Source organism: Lynx rufus, unplaced genomic scaffold (genome assembly GCF_022079265.1).
Source record: "Lynx rufus isolate CCGP_SWC_20201006 ecotype Redwood Valley unplaced genomic scaffold, mLynRuf1.p SCAF_10, whole genome shotgun sequence".
NCBI classification, from domain to species: domain Eukaryota; kingdom Metazoa; phylum Chordata; class Mammalia; order Carnivora; family Felidae; genus Lynx; species Lynx rufus.
The window spans coordinates 28,398,175-28,413,365 of record NW_025814824.1 but is presented as its reverse complement, the minus strand read 5'-3'; the positions used below and the strand labels follow the sequence as shown (position 1 = coordinate 28,413,365).

The 15,191-nt window shown below is 42.9% G+C and overlaps 1 protein-coding gene and 1 pseudogene across 5 annotated transcripts in view; one reads left to right on the top strand and one right to left on the bottom strand.

Annotated features, from left to right (window-relative positions):
* The window catches only part of LOC124525344 (procathepsin L-like), a 56,255-nt gene extending 53,501 nt beyond the window's left edge, over window positions 1-2,754 (top strand). For 2 of the 5 annotated variants that reach the window (XM_047097724.1, XM_047097729.1), the window contains exons 4-7: window positions 38-289; window positions 996-1,158; window positions 2,054-2,171; window positions 2,655-2,754. In XM_047097724.1, coding sequence (XP_046953680.1) covers window positions 38-289; window positions 996-1,158; window positions 2,054-2,171; window positions 2,655-2,754 — 633 coding nt within the window. The remainder of the gene's footprint in view (window positions 1-37; window positions 290-995; window positions 1,159-2,053; window positions 2,172-2,654) is intronic. The other 3 variants (XM_047097736.1, XM_047097752.1, XM_047097744.1) reach the window with 2 other exon arrangements.
* A 4,501-nt stretch (window positions 2,755-7,255) lies between these two features.
* Window positions 7,256-8,088, bottom strand: LOC124525328 (60S acidic ribosomal protein P0-like; annotated as a pseudogene).
* Between the last annotated feature and the right edge of the window lie 7,103 nt (window positions 8,089-15,191).

Here is a 15,191-nt window from a genome sequence, read left to right as displayed (position 1 = left end):
CAATAGACTGTTGTCAGTCTTGCTATTGGTTTTGTAGACTGAGACCTTTATAATTTGTTTCCAGGGTCGGTGTGCTTCTGGCTGGGCTTTTAGTGCAACTGGTGCCCTTGAAGGACAGATGTTCCGGAAAACTGGCAAACGTGTTTCCTTGAGTGTGCAGAACCTCCTGGACTGCTCTTGGCCTCAAGGCAATGAAGGCTGCAATGGTGGTCTAATGAGCAATGCCTTCCAGTATGTTAAGAACAATGGAGGCCTGGACACAGAGGAATCCTATCCATATGTTGCAAGAGTGAGTGGAGCTCCTCACTTGTCACCATTCCAGCTCTGCCCTTAGAGCTGAATGCTTTTGAAGAAAACAGACACCATGTTTAACATTCACATTTCCAATTGTAGACTCTCTATCTGCAGCCTGTCAGGACTGTCATTAAACGGTATTAGCCTGGCATAGTTCTCTGCTTAGATGGTCACCACATAGCTGTTTTTATTTCTACATCACATGGAGATATGCATACCTTTCTATATAGGGTACAGATTTCTCCAAGGTGAAAAACTTCTTATGGACAGGTAGACCACGAGTGTTTCACTGAATCCAGACCAATTAGCTTTGCTTTTTTTTTTAAAGTTTATTTATTAATTAATTTTGAGAGCGAGAAAGACAGAGCATGAAAGGGGGAGGGGTACAGAGAGAGAGAGAGGGAGAGGGAGAGAATCCCAAGCAGGCTCCATGCTCCATGCAGAGCACGGGACTTCATCTCACAACTGTGAGATCATGACCTGAGCCGAAATCAAGAGTTGGATACTTAACCGACTGAGCCACCCAGGGCCCCTGACACCAGTTAGTTTTTCAATTTCAAAACAATAAACGCCCTTTCACCTCCTGGGTTGCTTCACAAAAAACTTGACTTGGAAATCTTTTACCTGTAAGCTGCCTTGAAGTCGTGTTCCCCAGGAAGTGGATGGTTGTAATCAAGTTTCTTTTCCCTTACCATTCAAAGGATGGACCCTGCAAATACAGGCCTGAGCATTCTGCTGCCAATGTCACCGCCTTCGAGAACATCCCTCAGCAGGAGGAGGCCCTTATGATGGCAGTGGCAAATATGGGGCCCATCTCGGCTGCTATAGATGCAAGCCTGGATACCTTCCGCTTCTATAAAGAAGGTAAGCATTTGTTGATGTAGAAATTTAGGTAGAAAAATTGGAAAACCACCCTAAGAAACAGCAAGAGTGACACTTTGGTATGTACAACTCAATGTAGAATTTAGGGGTGTGTGGACTTAACATAGTTGTTCATTCTGTACATGTAATATTTATGCCTGCTCTTCCCATATGCCATGACTTGACATATCCCCATGAGGATAAGTATATCATAAATATATTTAAATGGCTACATAATTTGATTGGTATGGCTTACTTTACTTTTTTCTAAATATTAAAATTTTTTTTAACGTTTATTTATTTTTGAGACAGAGAGAGACAGAGCATGAACAGGGGAGGGGGAGAGAGAGGGAGACACAGAATCTGAAACAGGCTCCAGGCTCTGAGCTGTCAGCACAGAGCCCGACGCGGGGCTTGAACTCACGGACCGTGAGATCATGACCTGAGCCGAAGTCGGACACTTAACCGACCAAGCCACCCAGGTGCCCCATACTTTTTTCTAAATATTAGACCTTGATAACTTTTAAAGAATTTTGCTACTGAAATTAACAGTGGAAAGTAGCTCTTGGCTCAAGTAATTTTATGTTCTCTGCTGTTTCCCTAGGTTGACATCCTACAAGTAGAATAATAAGGTTTCGGCGGGTGATTTTTTTAATGCCCCTTGACTATTATTTTCAAAAGGGATTGTGACAGTTAGTATTTCTCCTGGTGTGAGATGAGGGCCTAAATCCCCACCCCTTCCTGCTAAACAAAAATATCTGACTTTTAAATCTCATCTGAATTCATATCAATATCACAACTGAATTTTGAAATGCCTCCCCTACTGTGGTTGATAGGCTGGGTTACTATCACATGTCACGTGGGAATCCTCACCTCAGCACTGAATATTACTCCCCAGGCATTTATTATGATCCAAAGTGCAGCAGTGAAGACCTGAATCACGGTGTTCTGGTGGTTGGCTATGGCTTTCAAGGAGAAGAATCCGATAACCAAAAATATTGGTTTGTCAAGAACAGGTATGAAAATCGAGGAATACGTACTTTTCAATTTGAAAAGGGAATGTTTTTTGGAACCAGTGTTTGGACGCAGGTCCCCCAACCCTTGAGCACACTTCTGAAATCCCAGCAGCGTTTACCCCATCAAGGGGGGAGCACAGACATAGTCATATGATGACAACATTAAGATACTGTCTCAAGCTTGCTAGGGTCCTGATATAGTTTTGGTACCACTGTATTTCTAAATTGGAATTTTAAAAAATTTCTATAACACATCTGGGTCCCAAAATTTTCCCTTTCCTGCTCACATTGCAGTTTTGTGAAAGGTCTGGAGATAGAATTCTGTGCTGGGTTAGAACTCAACCATGAACAAGAACGGCCTCTCCCGATTCTTCCTGAATCTGTCCTGGTCTCTGCTGCACTGCTCAGTATCGAGTGTTATTATTCATAAAGATAAACGTGTTTTACCATTTGTAACAATTGGAAAACCCTGTCTTTTTTCAGCTGGGGCGCTGACTGGGGCATGGACGGCTACATAAAAATGGCCAAAGACCGGGACAACCACTGTGGAATCGCCACCATGGCTAGCTTTCCTATCGTGTAAGATCATGGTGATAAAGAAAGCCTTGATTGGCAACAGAATATACAGAAAATGGATTTTATTTTAAAGTCGATCACATCTTATTTTGCGGGATAAAACACTTGAATCACCGAAGATCCAAGTTGTGATTGGTTTCTGTGACCGTTCACACTAGTGACGAAACTACTTCTTTAATCCCTGCTCTAATCAGTGGTGTGTGGTTAACTTGCTTAATAACTTTTGAATTTCATGTTTTAAAAGGTTGCATGAAAGTTTTACCTTTTAAAATAAAATTTACTGTCATATGCTGAGGTGTGATTCTGTTTTTAATACGTAAACTACTTTATAGTAAAAAATGCAAAGGTTTATTTCCTCCAGTATTCCTCCTAATTTCCTTCCTGATTTCCAAGTGGTTTAAGAATTTAATTGAGATGAAATGGGTCAATGGGAGAAAAAAAAGCCTCAAAATTTTATTACTAGGCAGGGAGGCCCAGTAATGAGTTTGAACACCAACCCCCCCCCCCCAAAATGATCAAGTTGGGCAGGGGTTTTTTTTTTTTTTTGGCAGTCTTATATATTTTAGACAAAGACAATAATTTGTGAGGAATTGACAGGAAAAAGAAAAAAGGTGTGTGGGAGTTTTAAATTGCAGGAATTCTAAGTGGAATCTGGGCTGAGGTTGTAGATGAGTAAAAAAGTAACAAGGTTGGTTTCTACAAGCTTTCTCAGCTTGGAAGCCCCATCTCTGCTGATAAGGATGTCTCTACCTCGTAGCACATGGAGGGGACCTTTCATATGGGCCACTCATTTCCTGCTTTCAGGAGGGGCATGTGACAGCCTGGGTGTTCTTGCACCGGTTGCATCCCAAGTAGCTTCAACTCAAGATAGTCAATATGCCATGGTGGCACATTTTGGGGTGGCCTCCCTGGGGCACAGAGTTTCTTCCTCTGAAACTCCCCTGGAAGTTTATATAATAAATAGCTGAGCAGATGACTGTGGAGAGAGAAGTCCAGTTTGGATTGAGCAGTAAGAAATCTACAAAGAATAAGAAAAGCATAGATCACCATGAGGATGAATGAATGGGTGAACGAGGGTGTGGGGTACAGGCTTCCAGTATGGAATGAATCAGTCACAGGAATCAAGGGCACAGCATAGGGAATATAGTCAACGGTATTTTAATAGCAATGTAGGGTGGGGGTAGCTACACTTGTGGTGAGCACAGCATAATGTATACAGTTGGCAAGTTACTATGTTGTACACCTGAAACTACGGTAACATCGTGTGTCATTTATGCTCAAAACATTTGGAAAAAAGAAGGCGAGAGGATGAATAAATAGAAGAGAACGCATTTCCCCACACCTCATGAAATGAGTCCCACAATCCTGGAAATAGATCTGCTCAAATAAATGTGTTTCATTTATTTGGTGGAAAATATTAATTCCTTTTTTAAAGTAGATTTAAGTTAGATATTATGTGCCTCATTTGGGTTAGATAAAAAGCAACATTTTCCACTGATGATTGCACGAGCTCCCCCTGCTGGGCAGTCACGGTATCTAGAACATGATGACTTTGGAGACCCCCAGAGGCTAAGCTGTTACCTTCTGACTGGAGTGTTTTCAAAGCATGCATAGTGGTATTGAACCCTCCTTGTTCCATTATCATAGACAGATTTAGGATTGCCTTTTCTAATTCACCATCTCTGAAACTTGGGAATAAGATCTTTAATGCTGAAGAGAACCTGGAATTCTGATGTATCATCCGATTTTCTATGATTCCTCAACAGGCATGTTGTGTGACACAATTTTATGAACCAATTCTGTCACAAAGCACAGTGACAGAAGAGCCAGGTATCCAAGTCCATATGGTTCTGACCATTTAGGTGGGAGCCCTTTATATGCTTTATTGACACATGAAATAAAGGAGAAGGGCACCTGGGTGGCTCAGTCCTTAAGCATCTGACTGCAGCTCAGGTCATGACCTCACAGTTGATGAGGCTGAGTCACATATCACGTGAGTTCGAGCCCCTTTCAAGTTAGCCTCCTGTCTCTCTCTCTCCCTCTCTCGTTCTCTGTCCATCTCTGCCCTTCATTCACTTGGGCCCTCTCTCAGTCTCTCAAAAAGAAAAAAAAAACAATATGGTTTATAGACAAGGTGAGGTTGAAACCTGTACTTTTCAAAGTCTGGAGTGTTAATTGATAGTGTTAATGTTCATACACCTCCATTTTTCTTGTAGTCCTGTCAGTCTTTGAGAGCAGCACACGTTTCAAAATAGCTGATTTCAGGGTCTTCTGATTGGCTCTGGCAACTACAAAGCTTGGTTTTGTCACTCAGCCAAGAAAGCCCAGATTTTTGGTCCACATTTTTAGGTGGTTCCTTCCTCTGCAACTTTCTTGGAAGATTCACGGATTCAAAGTTGAGCTGATAGTTTTATCTCCTTAATCCAGTCTCTTTGTTCTGACAATGAGTCAGTTCAGTCAAATTCATTTTGGGAAGAGGCAATGCAGGTATCTTCCTAGAGGGAGGCCTCTGCTTCAAACAATCAGGTAATAAAGAAGAAGAAATTCTATGGCAGTACAAGAAAGTTAATGTTTATTAATAAAAGGATCCAGTTATAAACCAGTTTCTGAGTTCCAAGGATAGCCAGTTGAAAGAATCTCTAGATGCTGGGCTTAAAGCATCTTTAGGCAGATAAGGTAGGTAGGTAGTGGCAGGCTGACAGACTTTCTGAGAGGCTCATAGAGGAACCGGCATGAAGATTGTCTACATATGAGTTTTGCAGTGATTTCTCAGAAGGTTACATCAAGTTGTTCATATTCCATTTGCAGGGCTTCAGGAAAAGGGGAGTTTTGGGTATCCAGTGATTCCAAGTCAAAAGGATAGAAAAAAAGTGGAAAATATTAGTTTGGAGATTGTGGCCAACTTCAGAGGAAACTAGAAGAAATTAGGATCTCGTCCAGTTCATAGTGAACTCTATTAGATTGTAATAGCCACAATGGTGTGTTATTGAAACATAATGTTTCTTTCTATAATCACCCTCATTTTTACCAAGGACAGCCAAATTAAGACCAATTGGTTTGCAAAGTGTAATCGTTGCTTTTTTTTTTTTTTTTTTAAGTTGGCCTGGTGATGAAACTGCTGTAAAGCATAGCTTATGAGAAAAAGTTTCTTAGGATTTTTTACTAATTAACAGTCCCAAACATCTGTTTTCTTCATCCTGTTAATTCATCATGAATTTGTTGTCTCCTTGTCACAATGTATAAAAACTGCCTGCTTTACTTAAAGACTCATATATAAGTATCAGGCTGTTTTTCCAATGGGCTTTATTGGCTCCATAAAGTCTGCCTGAGTTCCTTCAAGCAGTCTGGTCATATCTGTGTCTGTGCAAGTCCCCACTTGAATATGACATTTCTGTCAAAGCCTTGGTGATGTAACCAGAGTTTCCAAATGTGTCCTGTTACAAGGAGAGCAGATCCTTTTTCACCTTATGCAAATTAACATATTGTCATGAACATATGAGAATACTCACTGAAAGTTTTTGAATTCTGGACAGATCAGGTAGGGAGAAAAAGATAAGTGTCCCAGTCTGTTCACAAAGGCATGTTTTATCAAACGGCTGCTTTTTTCAAGTTAGCCTAAAACAGTTTTTAATACTGGAAAAAACATTTAAAGATCAGAAATGCTTCAAAAATATATATAAAAATGATAATCATCCACTGTTAATCCAGTCTCATGGTATTAATTCTTCTTCTGCTTGAATCCAGATCTTCCATTCATTCTGGAAATTCTTACCCAGTTCAGCTTTATGATCTTGAGGTTATCAGAAATCTGTACGCAAGAGTTCCTTCCATCGGTCTCATTGCAGATGAAACACATTTGCAGAAGCTTTCATAAAAGCATTTGAGTAAAAGTCTAACTGTCTATAAATGATAAAAGACTTAAAATATCCAAGGTTAAAGATCTGATGAGAGATCATGACAAGGCTGTTGACAAGGAAATTGGTGGTTTCTGTGACACACAACAAACATCTCAGGACATGTCAGATTTCTAGGAGTTGCATACAATTTCTAAAACACTTATTTTCCTAACATATTTCTACGTAAATATAATCTAGGGGTGTTAGTATCCATTATTTGACATTGCTTCCTATGTAATTTAACATAAGAAATAAGCCTAATTTGTGTAGTGTCTTCCTTTTATAAAAGACTAAATCTCTTGAAAACATTCCATGGATCCTCTGGAATATTTTAATTGCATTGTGGTCAAAATACTTCATTTTAGAATTTGATTTTGGAAAGTGTGTGTTACAAAAAATAAAAATATTTGAACATTTGATTAAATAGGATCACAGATCATTATGCAACAATATTTAACTATTCAACCCAAGTGACAATAAAAGATTCCTTTTTGAAGAGAAGTGAGCCTTTATTCCCTTGTTCCACAAATAAAATGGGCTGAATTGGTTGCTTTTCGGTGATTAATCAAGAGACCAACAAATCCCATATCCTCATGCAACTCATCTGACTCTTCCTATGCTTCAGCTTAGGCCAGGGCTGAGGGCAGCAGCAGGTACAGCAGTGGTGGTGATGGCTTCAGCAAGTGGGAAGCTGTAACCAGTCCATGCAGACAAAGCCAGAACCTGCTTGCGTCCATTGATGGTAGGATGGGGCAGTGAGGCAACAATCAGGTGACCTATCTGCAGACAGACACTGGCAATACTGCGGACGCCCTCCAGGAAGTGAGAATGTAGTTTCCTCTGTGATGCCAAGCACTTCACGGTTGTAGATGCTGCCATTGTCAAACACCTGCTGGTGATCATCCCAAAGGAGAAGGGGGAGTTTCTCAGCACATTCAGCTGTGTGGCCTCGCTGGCCCCCGCTTTGTCTCCAGTCTTAATCAGCTGCACGTCACGCAGGATTTCAGTGGTGCCCCTGGACATTTTAGTGGTGATGCCTAAAGCCTGGGAGAAGAAGGTCTTCTTCGGCCCCAGACAAGTGTTCTGGGCTAGTGACTTCACATGGGGCTATGGCACCACCATGGTGGCAGCTGGCACCTTAGCCAGAAGCATGTCCCTGATCTCGCTGAGGTCCTCCTTGGTGAGCACAAAGCCCACATTCACCCAGATATGAGGCAACGGTTTCTCCAGAGCTGGTTGTTCTCCAGATGCCCGCAGATGACCTCATACATCATGGGGATCATGCCACAGCAGCACCACAGCGTTCCCATGCAAACACATGGGGGCCTACTGTGTCTTCCTGGAACCCACGTTGTCTGCTCCCACAATGAAGGATGATCGTCCAAAAGATGGATGATCTTAAAGAAGTACTTGGACTTCTGGGTCACCTTGTCTTCCCTGGGCATCATGGAGATGCATATCAATGATTCCATGCAGAGTGTAAGGAAGATGTCACTCTCATGATGACACCTTGAGATAGGAGGGCCAAGGATAAAAGATTTTAAAGGCAAATGCTGCAGGTTATACAATAGTGAACAAACTTTAGCTCTTTTAATATTAAGACTCAGTTTTCTTGAATAATCTGATAAAGACAAAGCATAGAAAATTTGTATTTTTAGGCCATTGGCCATTAAAAAGAAAAAACTTTGTTTATAATTTTTTGTAATAAGCAAACTGAGACTATTTTTAAAACATTTTTTTAATGTTTATTTATTTTTGAGAGAGAGGGAGAGACACGCAGAGCATGAGCAGGGAAGGGGCAGAGAGAGAGGGAGACACAGAATGTGAGGCAGGCTCCAGGCTCTAAGCTGTCAGCACAGAACCCGACGTGGGGCCCAAACCCACGAACCATGAGATCGTGACCTGAGCCAAAGTCGTATGCTTAACTGACTGAGCCACCCAGGTGCCCCAAACTAACACTCTTAAGAAAATGTTTTGTCCTTTTTAACAGAGAAATCCTAAGTTCTAATGTTGCATCAGTGTACTTCTGATATTAAAACTCGTTCTGAAATAAAATTGATTTTGACATGGCTTCCAAGAATTCAGGACGGTTTTTCTTCTGTTCAGATGGTGGTGTAGCTGGTGAGCAGCACTTCATAAGGTCCTTCCCAGTGAGGTGACTGCACACGTCTTCTTCCAAAGATCTTGAGGTCCACCTGGTCTTCTGGTGGACAGATGTGGCCAGCCTCACCAGTTGGTGGAGGCCATGCCTCTTTTCTCTGTTGGCAAGGTGCTTCAGGTGTACTAGAGAGTCCTCATCTCGAGTTAGTCATAGCATCACATTGTCCAGCCACGGATGGAAGATTTAGAGATGCCAGTAGGCTTTGACAACCAAACACTCTTTCAAAAGGGGTCAGTCCGTGTCCCCTGTTTGGAGTATTCTGGATCCTAATAAGGCTCAGGAGCAAAGTGTTTGGCCTTTCATGGTTAATTTCTTGATATTTATCTTACAATCCATCTTATGTCTAGATTTTAATGTTCCATTTGCCCTGATAATTGAAGATAATATATGGTATGAAATTTTAATGTGTACCCCAGAGATTTTGCAAGCAGGTGGATTACACCTTCTGTAAAAAGAATTTCTTGTCTGATTCAAACCATAAGGAATGACATTTCTCCATAAGGAGAAATGGAGGTGTTAGTTTCTTTATTGCCTGCTGTGGCAGTGCCACATCTAGTCAGAGAGCATCAGCCCATCTGCTGAGCATGCAGACAGTGACCAAACAGTGAGAATAGCACAGGGCTTGGGGCACATCTATCAAATCCGTCTATACAACCACAGAGGGCAGGTGGGTGTAGGAAGCCTTCCTGGGGTGTGCTGATTTCTTCCAGAGATTTCTCGGGATTTACAAATCATTCACTGGGAAATCATTTGGTCAGGAATGTTGTGGATGCCTGGGCAAATCCAACTGTCTTTTTGGTCCTTCATTATCTTTGTGTCCAATTTGGTGGGTGGTAAGGATAAGCCACAGGGTCAAAAGAAAGGGTGCTCTAGGAAGTCCATTTGGCCCACTGTATAATCCATCTGATAGTTGTTTGACACCTTTTTGTATCTGATTGTCCTTTGTAGACTGTGGGGCATTTGCCGGGTAATGAATACTGTCAGTTAGGGATAAAGGCAGGGTTCACAACTGGGTGGAGAAAGAACAAGGGGGCCTGTTTGGGGTGCATACTTACAGCTCTGCCAACCCTATCATTTTCTAAAGATGCAACATCAGCTGTCTTAGTATGCGCTGAACAGTGAACAATGATGGTTTTAGAAGGAGGGTGAATAGTTGTAATATGTCAGCAATTATAAGCCTTTTAGCAACGGAAATAAGATGACAGAGGGTTAGTTAAAAGCACTTGTTTGTAACGGGTCTGTCATGTTGTAGAGAGGTGCTATGATTTATGAACTTGTAAGACAGCAGGCACCACGTGGGGACGCACAGGTGAATAGGGGAGCTTAATGTCAGAGTGCTGGCTTTGTCCATCAGGCAGCAGCTGTGGCCACCGCAGGAAAGCATGGGGACATACCTGATGCCACAGCGTCTGATGGGCATGAGAAATGTGCTCCTGGCTATATCTGATTGGCAAAAGGCTGTCCCAGAAAGCATGCAGCAACACCATGCCTTTCATTCAGTATAAATGAAAGGGCTTGTCAAAGTTAGGTAAGCTAAGAGCTGGGGTTTGGACAGAGCCAGTTTTAAGGCTTCAAAGGAAGTTAATGCCTCTCAAGTCCACTGATATCTGAGAGAAGAGCATACAAAGGTTTATCAAACATTGCAAATTAGGGACCCTTTGGAGGCAGTAGCCAGCTGCCCCTCAAGATTTATGTAATCGTGTTTTCATTTTGGAGAGAGGGATGAACATAATTGATTCAAGAATATTTGGAGTGAGATTTTGAATGCCCTGAGGCATGTCCTAAACAGGTCATGTCATACTAAAGAGATAACTGTTGTTCATACCTCTTGGAGTCTAGATGTAGGGCTGTATAAGCTGTCTGCCTTGTTCAGCTAGTGCCCCTAAGAGAATGAGGGAGTCCATAAGAGCTCCCAGCTTGCTTTGATTACAGAGTAAAAGGTGCCAGCAGGGAGCCTTGGGTAGAAGTTACAGTGTCTAGCTGGACTTTAAGGACTTGGGAAAATATTGCATAGCCCAGGTGAATGGTCTCCCTTTAACTGTGAAGGCACAAGAAACCAGGAGTCAGGGTGCAGAGGAATTGAAAAGGAAGCTGCTCACAGGTCATTTCTGTAAACGAGGCTGCATCAGCAGGAATGATGAAGATTATCAGCTGGATTGCGGAGCACAGGGTGCTGAGAAATTATGAAAGAGATTATGGCTTCTAAATCCTGTGCAAACTGATGGATTTGGTTTCCCTCTGAGTCACATTTGCCTTGTTTCGTTATGGGCAAGATTGGGGTGGTACAGGGTCGGGTGGTAAAGATAAGGATGCTGTGGTTCAAGAGAGACTCTATTACAGGGGTATCACTTGCTCTGAGTCTCTAGAGGGAGGGTGCTGGGCCACGAGAGCGAGGGTGGGTTCGTCTCCCAAGAAATGCACCCAGGCTCCCACTTCCTAACAACTCAACTTCAACTGTGTGTGTAGCCCAAAGACTGACTCGGGCATCTTTAAAATTTTTTTTTTCAACGTTTATTTACTTTTGGGACAGAGAGAGACAGAGCATGAACGGGGGAGGGGCAGAGAGAGGGAGACACAGAATCGGAAACAGGCTCCAGGCTCTGAGCCATCAGCCCAGACCCCGACGCGGGGCTCGAACTCACGGACCGTGAGATCGTGACCTGGCTGAAGTCGGATGCTTAACCGACTGCGCCACCCAGGCGCCCCCGGGGCATCTTTTAAAGAGCCATCCTCTTCAGAGGAATTTATCTCAGGATGAACTTGCAGTAAAGACAGCAGGACACTTGGAGCTTGACCTGAAGGTGAGGAAACAAAAATGCCTTTATTTTTTTTAATGTTTATTTATTTTTGACAGAGAGAGAGAGACAGAGTATGAGTGGGGGAGGGGCAGAGAGAGAGGGAGACACAGAATCCGCAGCAGGCTCCAGGCTCCCAGCTGTCAGCACAGAGCCAGACGCAGGGCTTGAACTCACAGACCGCGAGATCATGACCTGAGCCAAACTCAGAACTCAACCGATTGAGCCACTCAGGCACCCCCCCCCCCACACACACAAAATGCCTTTTCTTATTGCAGTTTATATTGGCATTAAATGTAGATAACAAATCTTTACCAAGAAGGTTTGCCAGTTAACATCTGGGAAGCAGCAGGGCCTGGGAGTGTGAACAGGGTCTGAAGAATCTGGGCTAGGCTGGGACATGGACAGTAAGATGGGTCGCCCCGAGACTCTGAGAGCCTGAACAGAGTCAGGTGACAGGTAGAGATCAATCTTCTGAGCAGATGGGAGAGAGAGTCACACCATTGCGACTCAAGAAATCTAGTTCCTGAGTCTCTGTTTAAAGTTATCTGGAAGTTCCTGGCATTGACTGAGTACTGGCTGACCCATCATTTAAAGGGGGAATTGTCCCTCTGGAGAAAAATGAATTTTTTCAGGGTTACGGGGATTAGGGGAAATTGTTTCTTAGACTTTCCTTTTTCTTAAGTGCAGGACAATTTCTCCCCCAATATCCTGTATTATTTGCAATATCTGCAGTTGTCTGGAGGCAAACGGGGACACGTCAGAGTGGGCTGGAGTCATTCTCCATCATGCTTTCACCTTTCCAAAGATTCAAGTTGTAAGGCAAGACTTGTTTTCTGTTCCTTTCTTTTATTCCTGTTGGCTTTCTTGTGAGCTATTTTCAAAGATGTAGGTAGCTGTCTCCATTATTTTGTTTGGTGTTTGCCCTCTCCCACCAATCACACTATCGTGGACTTATCAGGTGTTTTTTTTTAACCATATTTTAAATGTTTATTTGTATATTTTTGAGGGAGAGAGAGAGAGAGTGCGAGCAGGGAAGAGGGAGACAAGCACAGAATCTGATGCAGGCTCCAAGCTCAGAGCTGTCAGCATAGAGCCCAATGGGGGATCTGAACGCAAAAAAGGTGAGATCATGTCATGAGCCCAAGTTAGATGCTTAACCGATTGGGCCATCCAGGTGCCCCTGTTTTTAAACATCAGGGGGGAAATTTCCCACAGAAGCAGAAATTAGAAGAATTTTATGTTCTGGGGCTACCGGATTGAATACAGTGTACTTTTTAAAGTTTGTATAAAATGCTTAACAAACGCTCTTCTTCCTGAGTGTATATTTCATCCGTAGACCAATTCACTTTGGGGGAACAGGCCTCTTCCGTTGCTCCTATTAACCCTTGAACAATTGAGCCTTCTCCTGGTCATTCCCAGGAGGGCCAGAGAGAGGCTGAGGCCCTCTGTGTCCCCTGTGAGGGGGGCTGTTTGGCTGCCTGGTAACAGCCGTATACTCATGGGCTGGAAGGACTCCCTTTAGCAGCCAGTGAAGGTGTCTGTGAGTTGGGTTGTAAAAAGGTATTAATTTTTAAAATTTCTCTGTCATTTTGGTAGGATCTTCTGAGTGTAGAGATAAAGGGACTTCATAATTGAAAAGGTCTGTCGCTGTCCAGGGGACATGAATTCTTTGTGACAGGGGTGCAGGAAACACTCCTCGAGGACATCGCTCAGGAATGCCTGGAACTGGCAGAGCTTGATCACGAAGCCCTGGAGACTTTGAGCAATTGTACGGACCGCAGCATGAGCTTTGCTGCCCTTCCTGGCCACTCCTCTAGATGTACTTCTCAACACTCAGCACTTACAGGAGCAAACTGTATTTCCCAGGCCAGGAGGCCAGGCCGAGGTACTCTCTATAAATCTTGTAAAGAAACAATAGTTAAAATAAGGAGCTGGACGTTCAGGATTTTTCTGGGAGAGTTGGAGTTTTTGTATTTAAGGGAACTGGCTGAGGAGCTGGGGCTCGGTTTTGAAGGGAAAGTTTCTAGACCAGGAGCCCAGAGATCCAAAAGATCTCCTGGAGGGTCAGGGACAGAGGCTTGGGATGAAGGGGATATAAGAAGGGGGATTGATGTCAGATTTGGTTTTTGATTCTTATTCTGATTTTTGTTCTTTTATTAAGAGACTCCCTAAGGCTAGCCTTATACTGGTTTGTGTTTTCTTTTCTTTTTCTTATTTCTTTCTTCTTTTTTAAAATTTACATCCAAATAGCATATAGTGCAACAATGATTTCAGGAGTAGATTCCTTAGTGCCCCTTACCCATTTAGCCCATCTCCCCTACCACAACCCCTCTAGTAACCCTCAGTTTGTCTCCATATTCATGAGTCTCTTCTGTTTTGTCCCCCTCCCTGTTTTTATATTATTTTTGTTTCCCTTCCCTTATGTTCATCTTATTGTCTCTTAAGTCCTCATATGAGTGAAGTCATATGATTTTTGTCTTTCTCTGACTGACTAATTTCACTTAGCATAATACCCTCCAGTTCTATCCACATAGTTGCAAATGGCAAATTTTCATTCTTTTTGATTACCAAGTAATACTCCATTGTATATATATACCACCTCTTTATCCATTCATCCATGGATGGACATTTGGGCTCTTTCCATACTTTGGCTATTGTCAACAGCACTGCTATAAACATGAGGGTGCATGTGTCCCTTTGAAACAGCACACGTGTATCCCGTGGATAAATGCTTACTAGCGCAATTGCTGGGTCATAGCATAGTTCTCTTTTTAGTTTTTTGAGGAATCTCCATACTGTTTTCCAGAGTGGCTGCACCAGCTTGCATTCCCATGTGTTTTCTTTTCATTTTGATCCTCCCCTAAATGCCAAGAAGGCAGCTGCTAGGAAGGAGAACTCTCTAAGAAATGTTCTAAATATAGGACATTTTCTAATCTGAAAGATCTGCTGTCTGCTAATGGCCAGTGGGATCACCATTAATATATTTATTCTAATCGTGACTCAATCCAAGAAGCCTCTTTATGAAAGGACTCAGCGACAACTTTCCAGGATTAGAATAAGTCTCTACCATGGATGCAAGGATGTTTCTGGAGAGGGTATGGATGAAGAGGTCCCCATGATCCAAAGTTTACTCCTGAAAAGAGTCTAAGAAAACAAAGACCTTTAAGCAACATCCTAATAACAAGTGTGCCAGGATGCCCACGTGGAGCTCCAGGCTCTTATGATCTGGCCTTGGTCCCCAGGGAGACTCTGCTGCTGTACTGTATTTGGAGCCTGTCACCAGGGATGCCCAGGGATCCAGGCAAGGGCTGAGACCCCACCTCATGATGGGGAGAGGAAAAGCCACTGAGCAGAGGGGCGTGTGGGATGGAAGACAAGGCTGGTCCATTTGGAACATGCAGTCTGCCATAGTCAGTCTCTGAACATCCCCTAGAAAGGACTCCTTGTAAAAGTCATCTTGCTTCAGCATGACAGGCTCGCTCAGACTGCTGTCCACACCATCCTGGGAGTTCAGCCCAAGACTCTGAGAAATGTGCAGGTACCGATGGGACAGAAAGCGGGTAGATCTGACTGATGTGTGAACAATTCA